The 15,551-nt window shown below is 42.2% G+C and overlaps 1 protein-coding gene across 1 annotated transcript; it reads right to left on the bottom strand.

The window, feature by feature from the left end:
* Positions 1 to 4,623: 4,623 nt before the first annotated feature.
* Positions 4,624 to 10,168, bottom strand: GREM2 (gremlin 2, DAN family BMP antagonist). Its single transcript, XM_017736390.1, has 2 exons — positions 9,600 to 10,168; positions 4,624 to 7,487 (listed from the first exon to the last, which is right to left on the bottom strand). Exons 1-2 carry the CDS (start codon positions 9,665 to 9,667, stop codon positions 6,980 to 6,982), a joined length of 576 nt encoding a protein of 191 aa, XP_017591879.1. The 5' UTR covers positions 9,668 to 10,168; the 3' UTR covers positions 4,624 to 6,979.
* Between the last annotated feature and the right edge of the window lie 5,383 nt (positions 10,169 to 15,551).

Raw genomic sequence — 15,551 nt, 5'->3', positions numbered from 1 at the left:
GTATCCGTTTCATGTTGGCATTTGTAGTTTGTATTTTGAATCGTTAAGTGCTGTTTATACAGTATAATCAATGCTTTCCCAACTTGTTTGGTTGCCCTCCATGACTAAATATTTGTGGAACAAGATGTTTACTGTAACTATCTTTAAAATCGATAAGGCAGCATACTTTTACTTCATCTTTTGCCAGATAGTGAATGCCAGGTGGTACGGGGGTCAGAAATCCAGCATCGTAAAAAAAAAAAAAAAAAAAAAAAAAAAAGGAAAAAGTGAAAAGCAGGAAAATACAGAAAAGCACAGAACTATGATAGAGAGTATGAGAAATTGGCTATTATAGTTTATTAATATATAAAGCAGCTAATACTTTTACATGAACTTTAGAAGGTATAGTATAGTTTTAACTGCGGATCACTTAAGTCAGGCTTTTGGCCATATGTACATGACTTCCCTTCTGGAATTAGCTTTACAGTTAATTTAAAACTCCTTTAGAGAGCCATTAAAAGATGCACATGGAGACGACATTTATGGAAAACAGTAGCCAATTCTAGTGACAGAACATAGACTACCAACTAATTGACATCAATTTCACACTTAACTGAATTACAGACATTTCCTCCAGGCTTTCAGTGTCCCTGACTAGGAGTTAAATGATTGAAATATAAGACTTAGGGCTTCCATTTTAGACCACGTGCTTAATTCCAATTTGCAATCCAGAATTTGCTGTATCAGTTTTGAACTGCTCAACTGATAGCAATCCCTTCATCCAGTCCTTATTTAAGAGCCCCAAACCAACCAGCTTAATTGGTAACATTTTTCTTTCAAAGCTAATTTTTCCTGAAACCAGACCGTGCGTGCAACTCAGTTGGATGCACGTGCTCACAGATTTAGAGCCTGAAAGACACTGGGGTAAGGCAGATGAGCTCTAACCTGCTGGGTTGTGTTATTCCCTGTCCAATCTAGCACATCAAGAGACATTCCGAGCTGTTCAGAGGCTAATATACTCTACAGGGTGTCGTAAAAGGAAGTGCAAAGTATGACCTCAGGAATCTGTTATTCTTCACATATACCAAGCACTAGAAAAGATGGTTTTTTTCACTGTGTGAAAAGCAAGTCTCCTGTTGCTGATAAACCTATATGAAAATCTGTACTACTAATAATTTCTGGCAGGGATATAAATTACCAAGAATGGAATTCTAAAATTTTGTGTTGATGGGAATAACATTACTATTTGGGGAAGAGAAAATAAGAGATTATTTGCTGTTACAACTAACTTATGGAAAAAAAAATCTTTAAAGAATAAAGCTATTTTAATGGCACTGATTCAAATCCATGTTTGTATTTATGTAAACAATAGTCTTTTCCTCCTAACTTTGCTCCTAAGTGCAAGGATACAGTAGCATGTTTTCATTTGTAGCCTTCCTGTTCTCTTCAGTACCTACAGTATGTATATTACTATACTAAATGAAATAATAGATCATCTAACAAAGATCACTATGTGCAATACTGTATTTAGTGTTTCTATTCCAATTTTTTTAGAATGTTAATTTATATGAAAATAAAAGGAATAATAATGAAATAACTGCCTTCTCTTGTCACTCTCTGTCTTGGCAGTAGTGTGGTACAAACTGTTTTCTCCCTAAGCACCACATCCCATTCTGGCTCCTGTGATCAAGGAAGAGCCTTTGTGAAGAGATCAGAGGAAACAAGGCTTCTCTCTTTGCTTGCATTTTAGAAAGATAGAGACAGTAATTCCCAGTTATATGTATATACTTCCTTTTCTCCAGGTGGTGGTAGGGAGAGCTCCAGCATCCTTTACCCAATGAGACCATGTAAAATTCACTTCTCCAGCATGTGCATGCCTCCCAGTCTTGCATAGGACCAGCAACCTGGTCCTACTAACACTGCTGAAGTAACAGTCTCAAGAAAGTGCTATTAGGGCAAAAATATGCATTGAAAAGTAATTTCTGCATATTATAATCCTTTTATATATATGCATGTGTTTTGTCCAGCAACCTGCTAAATCTGTCACATACATACATACCCTTTCTACAGGATCTGCAGCATGTATGCTAGAGGTTATTTTGAGCCTCTGTCTCCCTGAAGAAGTGTCAAAGGTGGACTGCTGCTGATGGAACCACTACATAGATTTTTCTTTCATTTTCCTCAGACCCAACCTACTTGGTTGAACATGTCTCTCTTTTATATAGCTTCTCTCCAGCCTGTCTCAAACTTCCATGCACAGTAGCCCACTATGTGCAGTACCACAGCTGACCCACAGAACCTCACGGGGGACTCCAAACACAAGTTTCACTTCTGCTTTTTTTAGCAGCACACTCAACTTTTTACAGAATTCGGGACCAATGTTTGTTTGTTTGGGTGTGTTTTAAAGAAGTTCTCACTCCCCTCATTTACTGCAATCCCCCCCCCTTTACTGCAACATCAAGCACTCTACACTTTGAGTTGGCCCTAATTTAACAGTTCCCACAGACAAAATTCTGAGCCTTTGTTGATAACCAACACCACGTATCGCTCACTGTTACTTAAATGCAGCAGCAAAAGAAGGACTTTCATACCTGAGCAGCAGATGTGACTTACTGACAAGAACAATCTGGGTTTTTTATGAGGAGCTAAGAGGATTCATGTTGTTTTTCTTGCAAATTAAAGCCTTTCAGAAGCATGGTACTTTGTCACGTCATGACACTGTAGTGGTTAGCTTTTTTTAAAGTACCTTTCATCACCCCAAAATACTTCCAAAACATAGTTAAGTATTAACCAACTGTGGCAGTAGGAATAATAATTAGAGGCATCTTCCACCGACTGACTTTTTTTCTTGCCCAGTTTTTCAGTGATCAGCTTAAAAAGTTGGAAGCAAATATTAATTTCATTGAGAGAACATATAGCAAGTCATTGCATTGCAATTATTTTGTTGCAGGCTCTAGGTTAAAAGCAAAGCCAAATTTGTGACAAATCTACTATACCAGTTACTGCAGTTACACAAACTTTAAACTGCTATGGACAGAATAAGTGAAAACTGGTGAAGATAGTGTAAACAAGTGAGCAAAGGGAGGAAAGAGAAAACCATGCCCCACACCGTTCATGTCTGCCACCCACCAAGAGGATTCTCATTAAAGAACAGGTTTTCTGAGCTATTCTCGTTTATGACAGACCCATCTGTTCCAGTGTATGATATTCATCCAACCTACTTGTAAAAGCATCCAATAGTAAGTCCATTGCTTCAAAAAATGGTGTCTTTCTGAGGATAAAGGGTGCCTATTGCGTCAGCACTGTTGTCTCATTTATTCCCAGCTGCTGCTCAAATTTAAGCTCTTAGAAATTTCACTTGCCACTAACCCCAAATTGGGGTCCTGCCAGCATGGTAGTCCCATTGTGGTTGAGCTTAACATTGACTGTCCTCCTCCCTTTTCCTGTCCTGTAGCACCTCTCCACTTTAAGAAGTAACTGCATCCGTCTGACCTACAGCATTTTCACCTACTCGGAGAGACTCATCTTGTTCTTGGATTGCTTCCACAAGGGGGAGATTCTTGGATCACAGCGTACGCCTCTGGTGTACAATGGTTCAACAGTCGGGCAGCAACAGACTGAGAGAGCTGGAGCTGGAGACTGGGCCGTGCCTCAAGCAGAGGAGGTTCAGGTGGGTGCTGGGCAATGCATTACCTGCAAAGAAGGAGAGTGGCCAAGAGATGGGTGGAAATGAAGAGAGGGGCATTCGAGGAAGTGAATGCTAGGCTCCCTTTGAGTCAAGTGACAGGAGGTGCTCAGGAGTCCTGAGCAGGGAGCCTGACCACACCTAGGCAGCTAAGGCAAAGCAAAACACTAATTCTCTAAAGCAACAGCTACAAAAAAAAAAAAGTCTCCAAACATTGAACTGTGAGAAGATTTGGGCAAGAGACAGGGAAGACAGCGAAGGGCTCCTGCAAGCGTAGTGCCATGAAGGATATAGCCCTCCCTTGCTAGCTGTGATCTAAGTTCTCCTGCTTCTTTCAAGACCCATCACAGGCACCTCTTCTGGTCATGTTGAGGCTCATCAATCAAGTGATAACTCCCTTTCCACACAGAAATTTGCCTTTGAGAAATTGCATTATCTCTGGGATGGAAAAGGAAAAAAACCCACAAACCCTAAAATACTACCCTATGTTTGGAGTGCCATATGGTGTACCTATTCAAGAGCTGGTAACAACCTCTAAAGCTCACCTTTATCTTAAGATGTAACTTTTTTTTTCCCCTTATGAGTAGTTTGGTGCCTGTTACATAAGGATCTATATATATTTTAAGCAAAATTATTTAGGTCAGTTACGTCTCTTATGGCAAATGATGGCAGTGTTTCAGCCAGTGGTGGAGCTTTGCTTGTCAGTTGACCAAAAAAACCCAGAAGAAGGGCCTGCAGAATCAACTCCAGAATCTAAGATTAGTACATTTTATTTTTCCCTCTTGCCTTCCAGGTACTTCTGACGGGAGCGGGAGACAAGCAGAGAAATAGGTTTTCCCAAGCTGTCAGGGTGAGCCATCATTCACCTGTATTTGGGAGGGTGAAAAGGAAGCTGAAGAATATACTGATTAGAGAGCAGTTGGACACAAGCTATTGAAGCAAAACACCTGGATGCCATATAACCCTAGAGTAGCTTTATTATTTAATCTATAATTTAATAGTTGACCTATAAAATAATTACATTATACTTAAAGCATTTCTTCATTTTTTTTTTTCATTTATAAAACAAGAATTAAATACAGTTTTAACCATTACAAGCTCAACTCAGTTTTTACATAAACACAGCTCCTAGAAGGAGCTTTAAGCTGCAGCATATTCATATTGCAAACTGGTGAAAAACCCAGGCAGGGCATAGCTTAAAGGTAAAGATTCTTGCACATTTTTCTTAAGTGAATTTATTAGGGTGCTTTTCTCTCTCTGGTCCAAAACGTCTGACTTTCAGTTCATTCCTTTCAAGTGGAGTCTGAGATCCCCGGAGTCTTAGTAGACTATATTGCCACCTTCCCCCCCTGCACCCCGCCCACACCCACACTCTCAAGACAACACTGAATTGTACCCATCCTGGGGCTGGCACAATGCCACAGGGCAGCAGCAACAGCCCCTACCTAAAGCATTCCCTGTGGGAGGAGCCTCCCTGTGCACTTCCAACACACTGAAAGGTCACAGCAGAAAAGCGACGTCCGTTCATATAACATGGTTGTCAGAGCCAACCAACCTCACCCTGCCCACGCCAGTCCCTGTAAACCGCTTGGTGAGCTCTTGTGGAGATCAGTCCTGAAAGCCTCTTAGGGAGGCCTGTGTCACATAAGGGAGACCCGTGGCTCTGGAGCCCCAGCTGGCAACAGTGCTGAACATATTAACCCCTTGAAGTGGCTGCATGCGAAGAGGCTGGCGGGGAGGGGCTCCAGCAGCAGGCTGGTTTCACTTGCTGCAGATGCTGAACTGTGAGACATGCACAGGGCGTCGGCGTGTCATTTTTAATTTGTGAGCTTCAGACAACTGAGTGCGCACTGGCTTCGGTTTGGGGGAAGGGGCTGGTTTGAGACAGGATTTTAATGCAGCTGGGACTAATACAGATCAGAACTGTAACAAATGGGATATACAGGACATGTTAAACTCCATCAACTATATCAATAACAATGTAGTATGACTTAAAATGAACTGCAAGTGTTCACCAACACTTACTGAGCAGGTCTCACAAACTGAGTGGACCACCAATAGTGTAGCAATTACAGCTTACTCTTTACCCGCTCCCACAGCTGTGACCCATTCCAGCAGCACTGACTGAGGTGTTTGTCCTTTAACAGGGACACATTAACATGGTTTCCAATCATGGGAGAGACACCACTCCCAAAACTTGGTGACACTTACGTAGCTTTCGTATTCAGTCCAGCAATGACCAAATTTTGTCCTTTGTGTGACAGTGCTTTTATACCTTTGGGGACACATCATTCCCTTAAGTGTTCTCTCCCACTACCCTCCCACCCTCCCTGGTCTGAGCAGGCATAAATAGGTGGTCATAAATGAATGTTGTCCTTTTTGGAGTAAGAAACAAACACACATATCTAACATACAAAAACCTACCAAAAGCAGAGTAAAACCATGTCCATTTTAAGCCAGGCAGCTGACCTAGCAACCGAGTCTCTTAACATATTTTAATCGCTGGCATACTCTGCCACAAGAAAAATACACATGGCTAGGTCTATAATACTTTAAACAGCTGTTTACTATAGCTAGGTTACAAAATAAACAGTGCTGCAGAGGCCATGTGTTCAATATACTCTAACCACAACAGCATCAGAACCCAACCTCAGTCTGCTCTGTGGTCACCGTGGCTGACCCAGCGCCTCACCCTCTTCCCCTTGCTTCTGATCTGCCGTTCAGACAACAAGCCCAGAACCATTTGTCATTGCACAATTGAAGTCATCTTAAGGAGAGAAGCCTTGTCAGACAGTCTCGCTTTTCACACATTACTCCTCGTTACTCTCCCTCATCTGTGTCCCCCAGTCCTGGGCAGCACCCCAGCACTTCCAAGTGAGAGAAGCAAGCTCCAGACCAAAGCACGGGGAAGGCATTCTCAACTTGTGGAGGGAACTGGAGTGTAGGGCAGAGGGCTTTACTCCACACAGTGGAAACATTTAATGCTGGATTCAGCCAACTGGTCACTTAGATGAGCAAACCCAACTTCTGGGAGCCTGCTCCACTCCAGAAGACTCAACTGCCAGATGATATCTAAAATACAATACAACTTTATGGTGAAGTGCCTAACACATCCCGTGAAAAAGCATTATTCCAGTAGGCAAGTGACAAGGAGACTTTCCTTGCTGGAGAGATGCCTCCTGAAAGAAAACAGAACACCAAAAAAAAAGGAAAAGAAGAAACAAACCAACAAAATGGACAGTCTGCTCAGTGGGAGAGGAGAGGCAGCAGTAAAGCTGATGGAAGCAACACCAAGCAGCAGCTACATGCCTGTTCTCACAGTTTGCCTGAGCCGTTTAGATTCACAGACATGCACCGGCACTGCTTGACCTTCTGAATTTTCTTGAGTCGGAATGGTGGGTCCAGCTCAGGGCACTCCAGCTGCACAGTCGAAGAGGTGACCTTGTGTGGCTTGCAGAAAGCACAGGACTGAAAGGACTCCTCCTCCTTTTTCACGTGCCGCGGGATGTAGAAGGAGTTGCACTGCCCGTAGCAGAAGCGGTTGATGATGGTGCGGCTGATGCAGCCCTCCTCGCTGACAGTCTGCCGCAGCGGCTGCGTCTTGCACCAGTCGCTCTTGAGGTACTTCCTCTCGGTGACCACGAGGGCCTCCTGGCTGGAGGCCAACACCTCCTTGTTCAGCTGCTGCCTCCGCTCCGAGTGGTTGCTGCTGCTGCCTTTGTATGGGGAGGGAATGGCACCTGCAGGCCGGTTTTTTCTGGCGTCCGTCACTCGAACCAGCGCTGCCATCAGAAGAACGGACAAGGCAAATTTCCAAATCATCCTGCAAGGGCAACACAGGACACTGTTAGGAGAGACGCATTTCCAAACCTCAGAATTGGAATGGAGTTGGTACTTCACGCATGCTTTTAGAAGAAGTGGAGATCTTATCGTCTTTATAACCCCATCACTTTTCCTAGATCAGCTCTATTCTAGGGTGATTGCTTATCATGAAGAGGCCAGGCTCTTTGGAAAGTCACACTGCTTCCCCTCACGCCTCCACAAACTCTCCAACTACTTGCTTTTTCCCCTCAGGGACACTAATGCTTTGATGACTGAAGTGGTGGTTTTACAGAAGCTTCAGCCAGAAACATTTCCTCCTTGTCTCTGAAATCCTGGGCCAAACAGCTGGGCAAACTCCTGGCTAGCAAAGGCTCAAGAGACTCCTCCCAAGATGGTGAGAGCTGATTTGGGGATAGCAGGGGAGAGGGGAAGGGAATACCAGGTTACACAAAGTGAACTCCCCTGTCTCTTCAGCCCCCGAGTCCAGGCCCGGCCTCATTCCACACAGAAGTAGCAAGGGGTGTCAAAAAGACTATTTTTATTATTTTAAATTGCTTCTGAAGTTTCTTAGGGCTTTTATGGCACTTACAGGCTTGTATTTGTTGTCTTTGTGTGAGGTCAAAACCTTGATGGATTTATTTTTGCAGTAAGAGGAAATGCTTAAACACAACTTTGAGGACTTCACAATTGAAGGCCTCTTGGGCAAATGGTTTAAGAAGGTTTGTAAACAGGAGAGGATTAAATATTTATTTTAGATGTTAAGGAATAAGTTAGAGCATAAGCTTGTTGATAAGTTGAAATAGTCTGCCAGACGGCAAAAATATTTTTTCCTATGGTTGTATATTATGTATTCTTGTTCTGTGGAGCATCTCTTACCAGCTCTTGTCCAATTTATTTTAGTAATGTGTCTCGATGTGCTTCCAGAGTATCAGAGTAGGTGTACTAAATTTCCTTATAAAGTCAATGCTCACTAGTGAACTGCTCATTTGACAGTTCATTTCATATCACTCTCCCACTCTCCCTGGGAAAGGAGAACAGAGGGTCTCTGCAGTGCCATAAGTGGGTACACGGAAGCTTCCCACTTGGAGACTAGAACACTTACAAAAAGTGCTCTGTTCACCCTTATTCTTAATGGATATTTTTATAATAGTGTACAAAAGACAGACTTATCCCTCTATTCCCAGTAAAGCTTCAAACCCTTCCAAGTAATGATTTTAATTTTTTTCCTTTAGAAAGATACCAAGGCAAAAAAAACTATCAATCATCACACTGGCAATTATAATGCCTAACACTACAGACACTTCAGATGTTACCCAGGTACTCCCATCTCGAAATCATGTCATTTTCCAAACAATGAAACCAAAAGATCAAAAAAGTGTTTGCAGTAAAGGTGTAAGAGAAGACAAGAATAGCAGTAACAAATGCTTCTCACCTAATAAAGCAGATCTAACATGTTTGACTTCTGTGGAGATGAAGAAAAAGAACTACTCTAACAGACTAGGTGAGATAACATCCCTTAAGGTTATTTTCTAAGTCTATTAGATCTCAGTGTCAGACTTGGACTAAGTTTCTAAGGGGATAAGTCTGAAGTGCTGAAGGAAACAAAAGTGCTAATCGTATAGCTGTAAACAGAGGGTGTTCTGATGCAGAGTTAAATTTCACCAGACTGTATGCTTGAAACAGAACCACCTTTAAATGGCAACCAGTATTTCTAAACCACAAAAAAGTTCATTCATCTGCAACCATGCCATCTCCCCACTGAACACTCACTGTAGCCATTGGTACTTTAAATCAGAGGCCTATTTTCACACTGCTTAGCATTCAGCTTGCAAGTCTAGAAGTTTTGTCCAGAGTCTTTAAATGAAGCAAGACTAGACTTGGCTTTGCTGGCAGGTGTTGTCGCCAAGTCCATTGGATGTCAACCCACACAGGCAGGCCAAAACCTAATCAGGTAATTAGTTTCAGTTGAATATAGTGTTCCATGCTTCCTTTCAAATTGTTCTCATGTTATTCTGCACTGATGGCTGCATTTCAGTAGTAGATAAAATAACTGATTCCCAGTGCTTTGTGTTTTTATATAGAAAGGGGAGGAAAAGAAACCAGATTTACAAACCTATATTTTCTAGAAAAAGACAGAGGTGAGCTCTCCACAAGATGCCTTATGCCACATTCATCAGGCATACTCTTCCACTCTTTTGATACACAAGGACTATTGCCTCTCCAGTATCATCTCTCTGAACCTGGCATAGAAGAGGACAGCAAAGGTCAGAAGGAGAGACACACCCGTTCCCCCACCCCTCCTCTTTTCTTGGGATGATCTTCACAAAGCTTTTTCCAACTTTCATGACTCTACAGTTCTATGAAACTCTGTGTTACCACGCCTGCCCTTTCTCTTCGTAAAATGCAACTTGAATGGACATGTTCCTTTTTGTATCAAGTGGTGGCCACACAGAAATCCGATGCAGGAATTCAGGAAAGCTGACAGAGAACTAACAACTCCAAGTCTACAATACAGAGAAATACTATAGCAGTATTCTAATTACTTAAATGGTTTTATGTAGCAATGGAGAGCCATTCAATAGAGTAAGTAGGATTTATTCAGTAAGTCTGTGTTTATAACTAATAAAGCATTATTAATCAAAGCCACTATTGTGTGGTTATAAACCAAACACTGCAATACATGTTAGCAAGTACTTCTACAGACAGGTAGGAACACACCACTTATTTCTGTCATTGATCCTTATCAAACTTGAATGTTAAAATATTTACATAATGGAATAATAATCTATTTTACACTAGCAGGTCAAATGTGCATTCTGTCAGATTGTGGAATTTCTAATCACAGTGCTACTCCTTACTAGCCTGCAAATCACCCCTTTCTAAGCCCTGGCACACAAATCCCCTATTCAAGCAAGTAAGGGTGCAAACAAGGTCACACGGTGCCAGCAACTTGCCAAGGACTACATATATTTTCAGTGCTCACATGCAAAGAGAAGAGAAACTTCAGGACCCTCAGAGAAAGAGAGCATTTTGGCAAACTCAATTTGAATGCAAAGCAACCTGGTGAATGCTGTCTGTCTGCACACAGAGCAGGATGAGAAGAAACACAAAACGTATTGGAGAAGAATCTGGCTTTTGGCAAGGACAGGGCAGTTCTGCCCTACTTAGATGGAACAGAATGGAACAGCATGTGGCTGAGACCATGCAAGTGAGAACTGCCTCAAGAGACCAACGCCTGCCTCTACAGCTTGCACCAATGCCAGCCTGGGCCCCCCAGTCCTGCTACACTGGGGGTCCCCACAGCAGACCCAGTGGCAGCTCCTTTGTGACAGTTTTCAGCTTCTTCAAGCATTGTTGCCAGCTGCTGCCAGTCCCCTCCATGCCTTTTTTACAGTGTGTGAGCTGACAATAACTTAACCTTAGATGAGACACCCAACGAGGCCTGGCTGCATTTACATATCACATGGCAGGTTTTTTTCTCCCTGAGATAAGGAAATCAGCATCAAGTATGAGTTCATAAACTCATCAAATCCAACATGCTGGAGCTGGGCTATCAGGCCCAGGAGTGTAAAAAAGCCTTGTCCATGGAAGCAAGAATGCCAAAATCCAGCTCTGTCATTCAGAGGTCAGGTCACTGTGCTAGGAGGGGAAGACCCAGGATCACTGTGTCTGCCCTTAGCTTTATTTCTTCTTTGTATCCAATTACTGTGTAACATAAAGTATCTACCAAGCCAGGCTACCTTTTGCATACCGACCTTCTGGCCCTATAACTCATGCATTCTTGAAAGTAATCCAGTTCCAGAGCAGGACAGGCAGTAATGTAACCCCCAAAATAGCTTAGTTTTGTGCTTAGGGAAGTCCTCTCTGAATTGAAGCATTGGATTTGATTTCAGAACTCAAACTCATAGTTTTCAGAGAAGTCCTGCAGTGAAGAAGTGAGTGCTATGGTGTGAAATGCAGGGCAGGAGGTAACACCAGTGTCCATCTGTGCTGAGTGACTGCGCTGATCGTTTCCTCTAGTTTTCAAAGTCATGACCAGTTTCTCAGCTCAGGATGCAGATTCTGACTGGGAATTCCTGTTTTGTAGATCAGCCTACTTCTGGGCTGCAAGTGGACAGAAAGAAAGAGGGATGTAACTGCAAGATCACTGTGATATTTTGTTAGCTGCTCAGGAAATCAGGAGGTGTGAGACCCATTTGTTTGCTGTAGCATGCACACCTATAAAACACTCAGCATTATCAGCATTCCTGTAAGCATTCAACTCTGATACAGGTATGACACAATCATCTCTTCACCAGGCCTGTCTGGAGGGAATTCAGAAGTAAAAGTCGCAGGCAATTTAAAACAAAACAAAACATAACAAAACAAAGGGAAAAAAAAACCAACCAAAAAAACCCAACCCACAATCACCAAAAAATCCAAACCTGCAAAACCTGTCTTACCATAGAACATAAGACTCTACCTATTCAGCTTAATCACAGTATGGATTCATGAAGAAGAAGATTTAGTACTATAAACCTATCATACACCCATCAAAACTACAGACTCAAGTACTGTAAGAACCAGTGGCTTGGAAGATGATAAATTCAGAGATTTTTCACTTTTTGAAAAATTTAAATTTAATTAACAGCTGAAGATCTTCCTTTGGACAAATATTTCTCTGTAACTACCAGCAAAAGGCAGGCATTACAGACTAGATTAAATCAGGTCCCATGACATAGTACTGTACATAGATGGCCACATTTGACCACCTGTATTGCTTGTTTGCAGCTTCCATCCTGCAAACTTCAGAGACATGAGAGCTCTCCTTAGGGATCACTTGAGCATGGCTGAGTATGGGAAGCCCTGTTACCAAAATAGTTTCAAGTCCCCACTTACTTTCATAGTAGACCTAGTCAGAAAAAGAATCTGTATAAAGCAGTCATATGTATAATAATGCAAGAACACGATGTACATGGTTAGTTCTCACATTTAAGATGGGACACAAGAAGTGTTCCTTGAAGACAAGCCAGGCAAAAGCTTTTCAAATAATTAAAACTTGGCTTTAGCAACAGATGTGGAAAGCCAGGAAATATCCAATACTTTACCAGGAAGCCAAAAATGCTATTTATTTAATTTATTAATAGTTAGGCATGATTCTAACGGTACAATGTTCTCATAAAGGCTACAATAAAGACTAATCAGGCATCTTTGTGCAAGGGAGGTATTTGGTGCTAACTTTTCTCTTTTAACTATCCTTTGGAAACTATTTCTCCCATGTCTCAACAACATCAACAATAACTGAACACTGTACTGTATCTCCTGTTGCAGAGACATGGGCGTCTTATTAAATTGTTGCATCATTAATAGATTCCCATTATTAAATTGCCAAGACTGAGGCCAGCCGCAACAACAAAACATGCAGGAGGCATCAAACTTTAAAAAACAGTAGAAACACAGTACTGCAGCTAGGATTCAGCTATTCAGGTTTGCATTACAGCAGTAGTTACCATGTCCTAGGAGTACTAAGCATCACTTTTCAAAACCACTGCACAAAACACAAAAGGCAGTAATTATTTAAATAAGAATAATTAATGCCATTACAGAAATTTACACGCAGAAATTTTTCCATTCTTGCCCTCTAAGAACCTTCTATAGCAATCTGAAAGAAAGCTATTTAGCTGCATCACAGCCCTAATAGTAGATGGTTGGGGCAGAAAACATTTCTTTCAGGCTTAATAAATTCCTAGTACCCTCACTGGCTCGCTTGGATGGAGATCCTTCCTTCTCTCCATCCTTCTCTCTCCCTTCCACCAGGGAGATCCATCCTCTTTTTTTGCACCAACACCTCTCCCTCAGAGAGTCAAGACTGCCTACAGGGATCATCACGAAGCTTTGAAGGAACCAGGAAAGGTTTTCCTGCAGTCTGGATGTCTCAGGAGCCACACTCTATTGTGCAGGCTCTTGCTTTGTTTTTTGAAAGGGTGAGATGAAGTTAGGTTTCAACAATGCCAGCCTGCATTCCTCAGAATAGGACAGCATTTCCCCAATAATGCCAGAACTTAGAAGTTCTCCTTGCCAAGACAGATCCTGAATTTATTCTCCTTGTCAAGATAAATCCTGAATGAATTTAAAATATTGAAACACAAAGTAAATCATCAATGAAATGGATGTAGAACAAAGATACTGGTGGAGACAGTCTATGCTAGTTGAAAGGATGTTGCATTATACTAATTCACTCTCACTGAAATGATTTTCTACTATCAAGAGCTTTATCTTGAATTTTCCCTTAAAAGGCTGGGAGTTTAGAAGAATTCTTCATCCATGCACAAAAATATAAGAGGAACCAACAACTCAGCCAATTATTCCTGTCTTTCAGCAATGTGTTATGTGTTATTTTTAGGACAGGAGGAATAATGAAGAAATCTTGGAGGTAAACTAACCAGCTTGAATGCTGGGTTTTTCCTTCTCATCTTGTCCTCTCTTTCTTATCCGCCTTTACTGCCAATAGAAATCCGTGTTTATAACCACTGAACTATTCTTTCTTTCAGGAACTTCAGACAAGCTTATTTGAAACCTGTTTAAATGCAGCTGGTCACTTCATCAGTGTTAAAGGATCACACTACTCCAGCAGTTCTTCTTTGCACTGTCATCCTGCCACGAAGTATATTGACCTAAATATTGTATGACTGATCTATATTATCAGGCTTTTCATAGGCTGAATCTTTCTTATCTTGCATAGCTTTTAAACCTGTGGTTAATTTTTTTTTAAAGTAGTATTAGTACTGGGGGAATAAAGAGAAGTTTCTCATTTTTTAAAGCCAGGACCATGATTGTGAGAAAAGTCACTGAAGAACCTGGTTGTAAACTACAGCTCCAGAAGACTGGAGAGAGGAGAAGGAAAATATTGATGAAGTCAGCCCTGGTATTTTGACATACTTTTATCATTAGGGAGATGGAAGTAGCGTTAGGCCACTTGGAATGAATTTAGAGAGGTTGTCAGAGAAGTAGAAATGAGACAAGGAAGGTTGAGGCAATCTGGAATTCAATCTAGCCAAGTATGTCAGTAAGAACAAGAAGGGCTTCTTCAAATATATCTATAGCTAAAGAAAAACTAAGGATAATGTGGATGCATTACTAAATGGTGTGCGGACGCTGGTAACAGAGGATACAGAGTTACTGAAGATCTTTGCATTGGTCTGACACAATCATCTCTTAGGACTGTCTGACCCAGGAGACCAGGATGAAGGAATGCTGAAAGGAAGGAGGATTGAGTTAGAGAACACCTAAGCAAATCTGACATCCACAAGTCTATAGGCCTTGACAGGCTGCGTCCATGAGTGCTGAAAGAACTGGTGGACACCAATAGTGAGGCTGCTCATGATCATCTTTGAAAGGCCATAGCAGGCAGTAGAGGTGCCTGAGGACTGGAAGAAAGCAAATGTCACCCCAGTCTTCAAAAAGTGCAAGAAGAACAACCCAGGGTGAGGCCCGTCAGCCTCACCTCAACCCTGAGAAAAGTGATGGATTGCCTCATTCTGGAGTCCATCTCTAGCCCCATGGATGACAAGAAGGTGATCAGGAGCAGTCTGCATGGATTCACAAAAAATAAATCATGCTTGACCAACCTAATTGCCTTCTAGTGTGAAACAACTACCCGTATAGATGAGGGAAGAGCAGAGGATATTGTCTACCTCGATTTCAGCTAGGCTTTCAACACTGTCTCTCCCAGCATCTTCACAGGCAAAGTCAGAAAGCGTGGACTGGATGAGTAGACAGAGAGGTGGATTAATAACTGGCTAAGTGGCAGATCCCAGAGGATTGTACCCAGTGCACATGGTCAAGTTGGAGGCCTGTCACTTGTGGTGTCCCCCAAGGTTCAGTGCTGGGCCCAGTGTTGCTCACCTTGTTCATCAATGACGCAGATGGAGGGGTAGATGCCTCCTCAGCAGGTCCACTGACAACACGAAGCAGGGAGGAGGGGCCAATACCCCAGAGGAGCTGTGCAGCCCTTCAGAATGACCTTGACAGGTTGGAGAGATGGGCAGAGAAGAACTGGCTGAAATTCAACAAAGGCATGTGCAGG

This window comes from Corvus brachyrhynchos, unplaced genomic scaffold (genome assembly GCF_000691975.1).
Source record: "Corvus brachyrhynchos isolate BGI_N302 unplaced genomic scaffold, ASM69197v1 scaffold595, whole genome shotgun sequence".
In the NCBI taxonomy this organism is placed as follows: Eukaryota; Metazoa; Chordata; class Aves; order Passeriformes; family Corvidae; genus Corvus; species Corvus brachyrhynchos.
The sequence above is the reverse complement of the archived record's forward strand: the minus strand, read 5'-3'. Positions and strand labels throughout refer to the sequence as shown.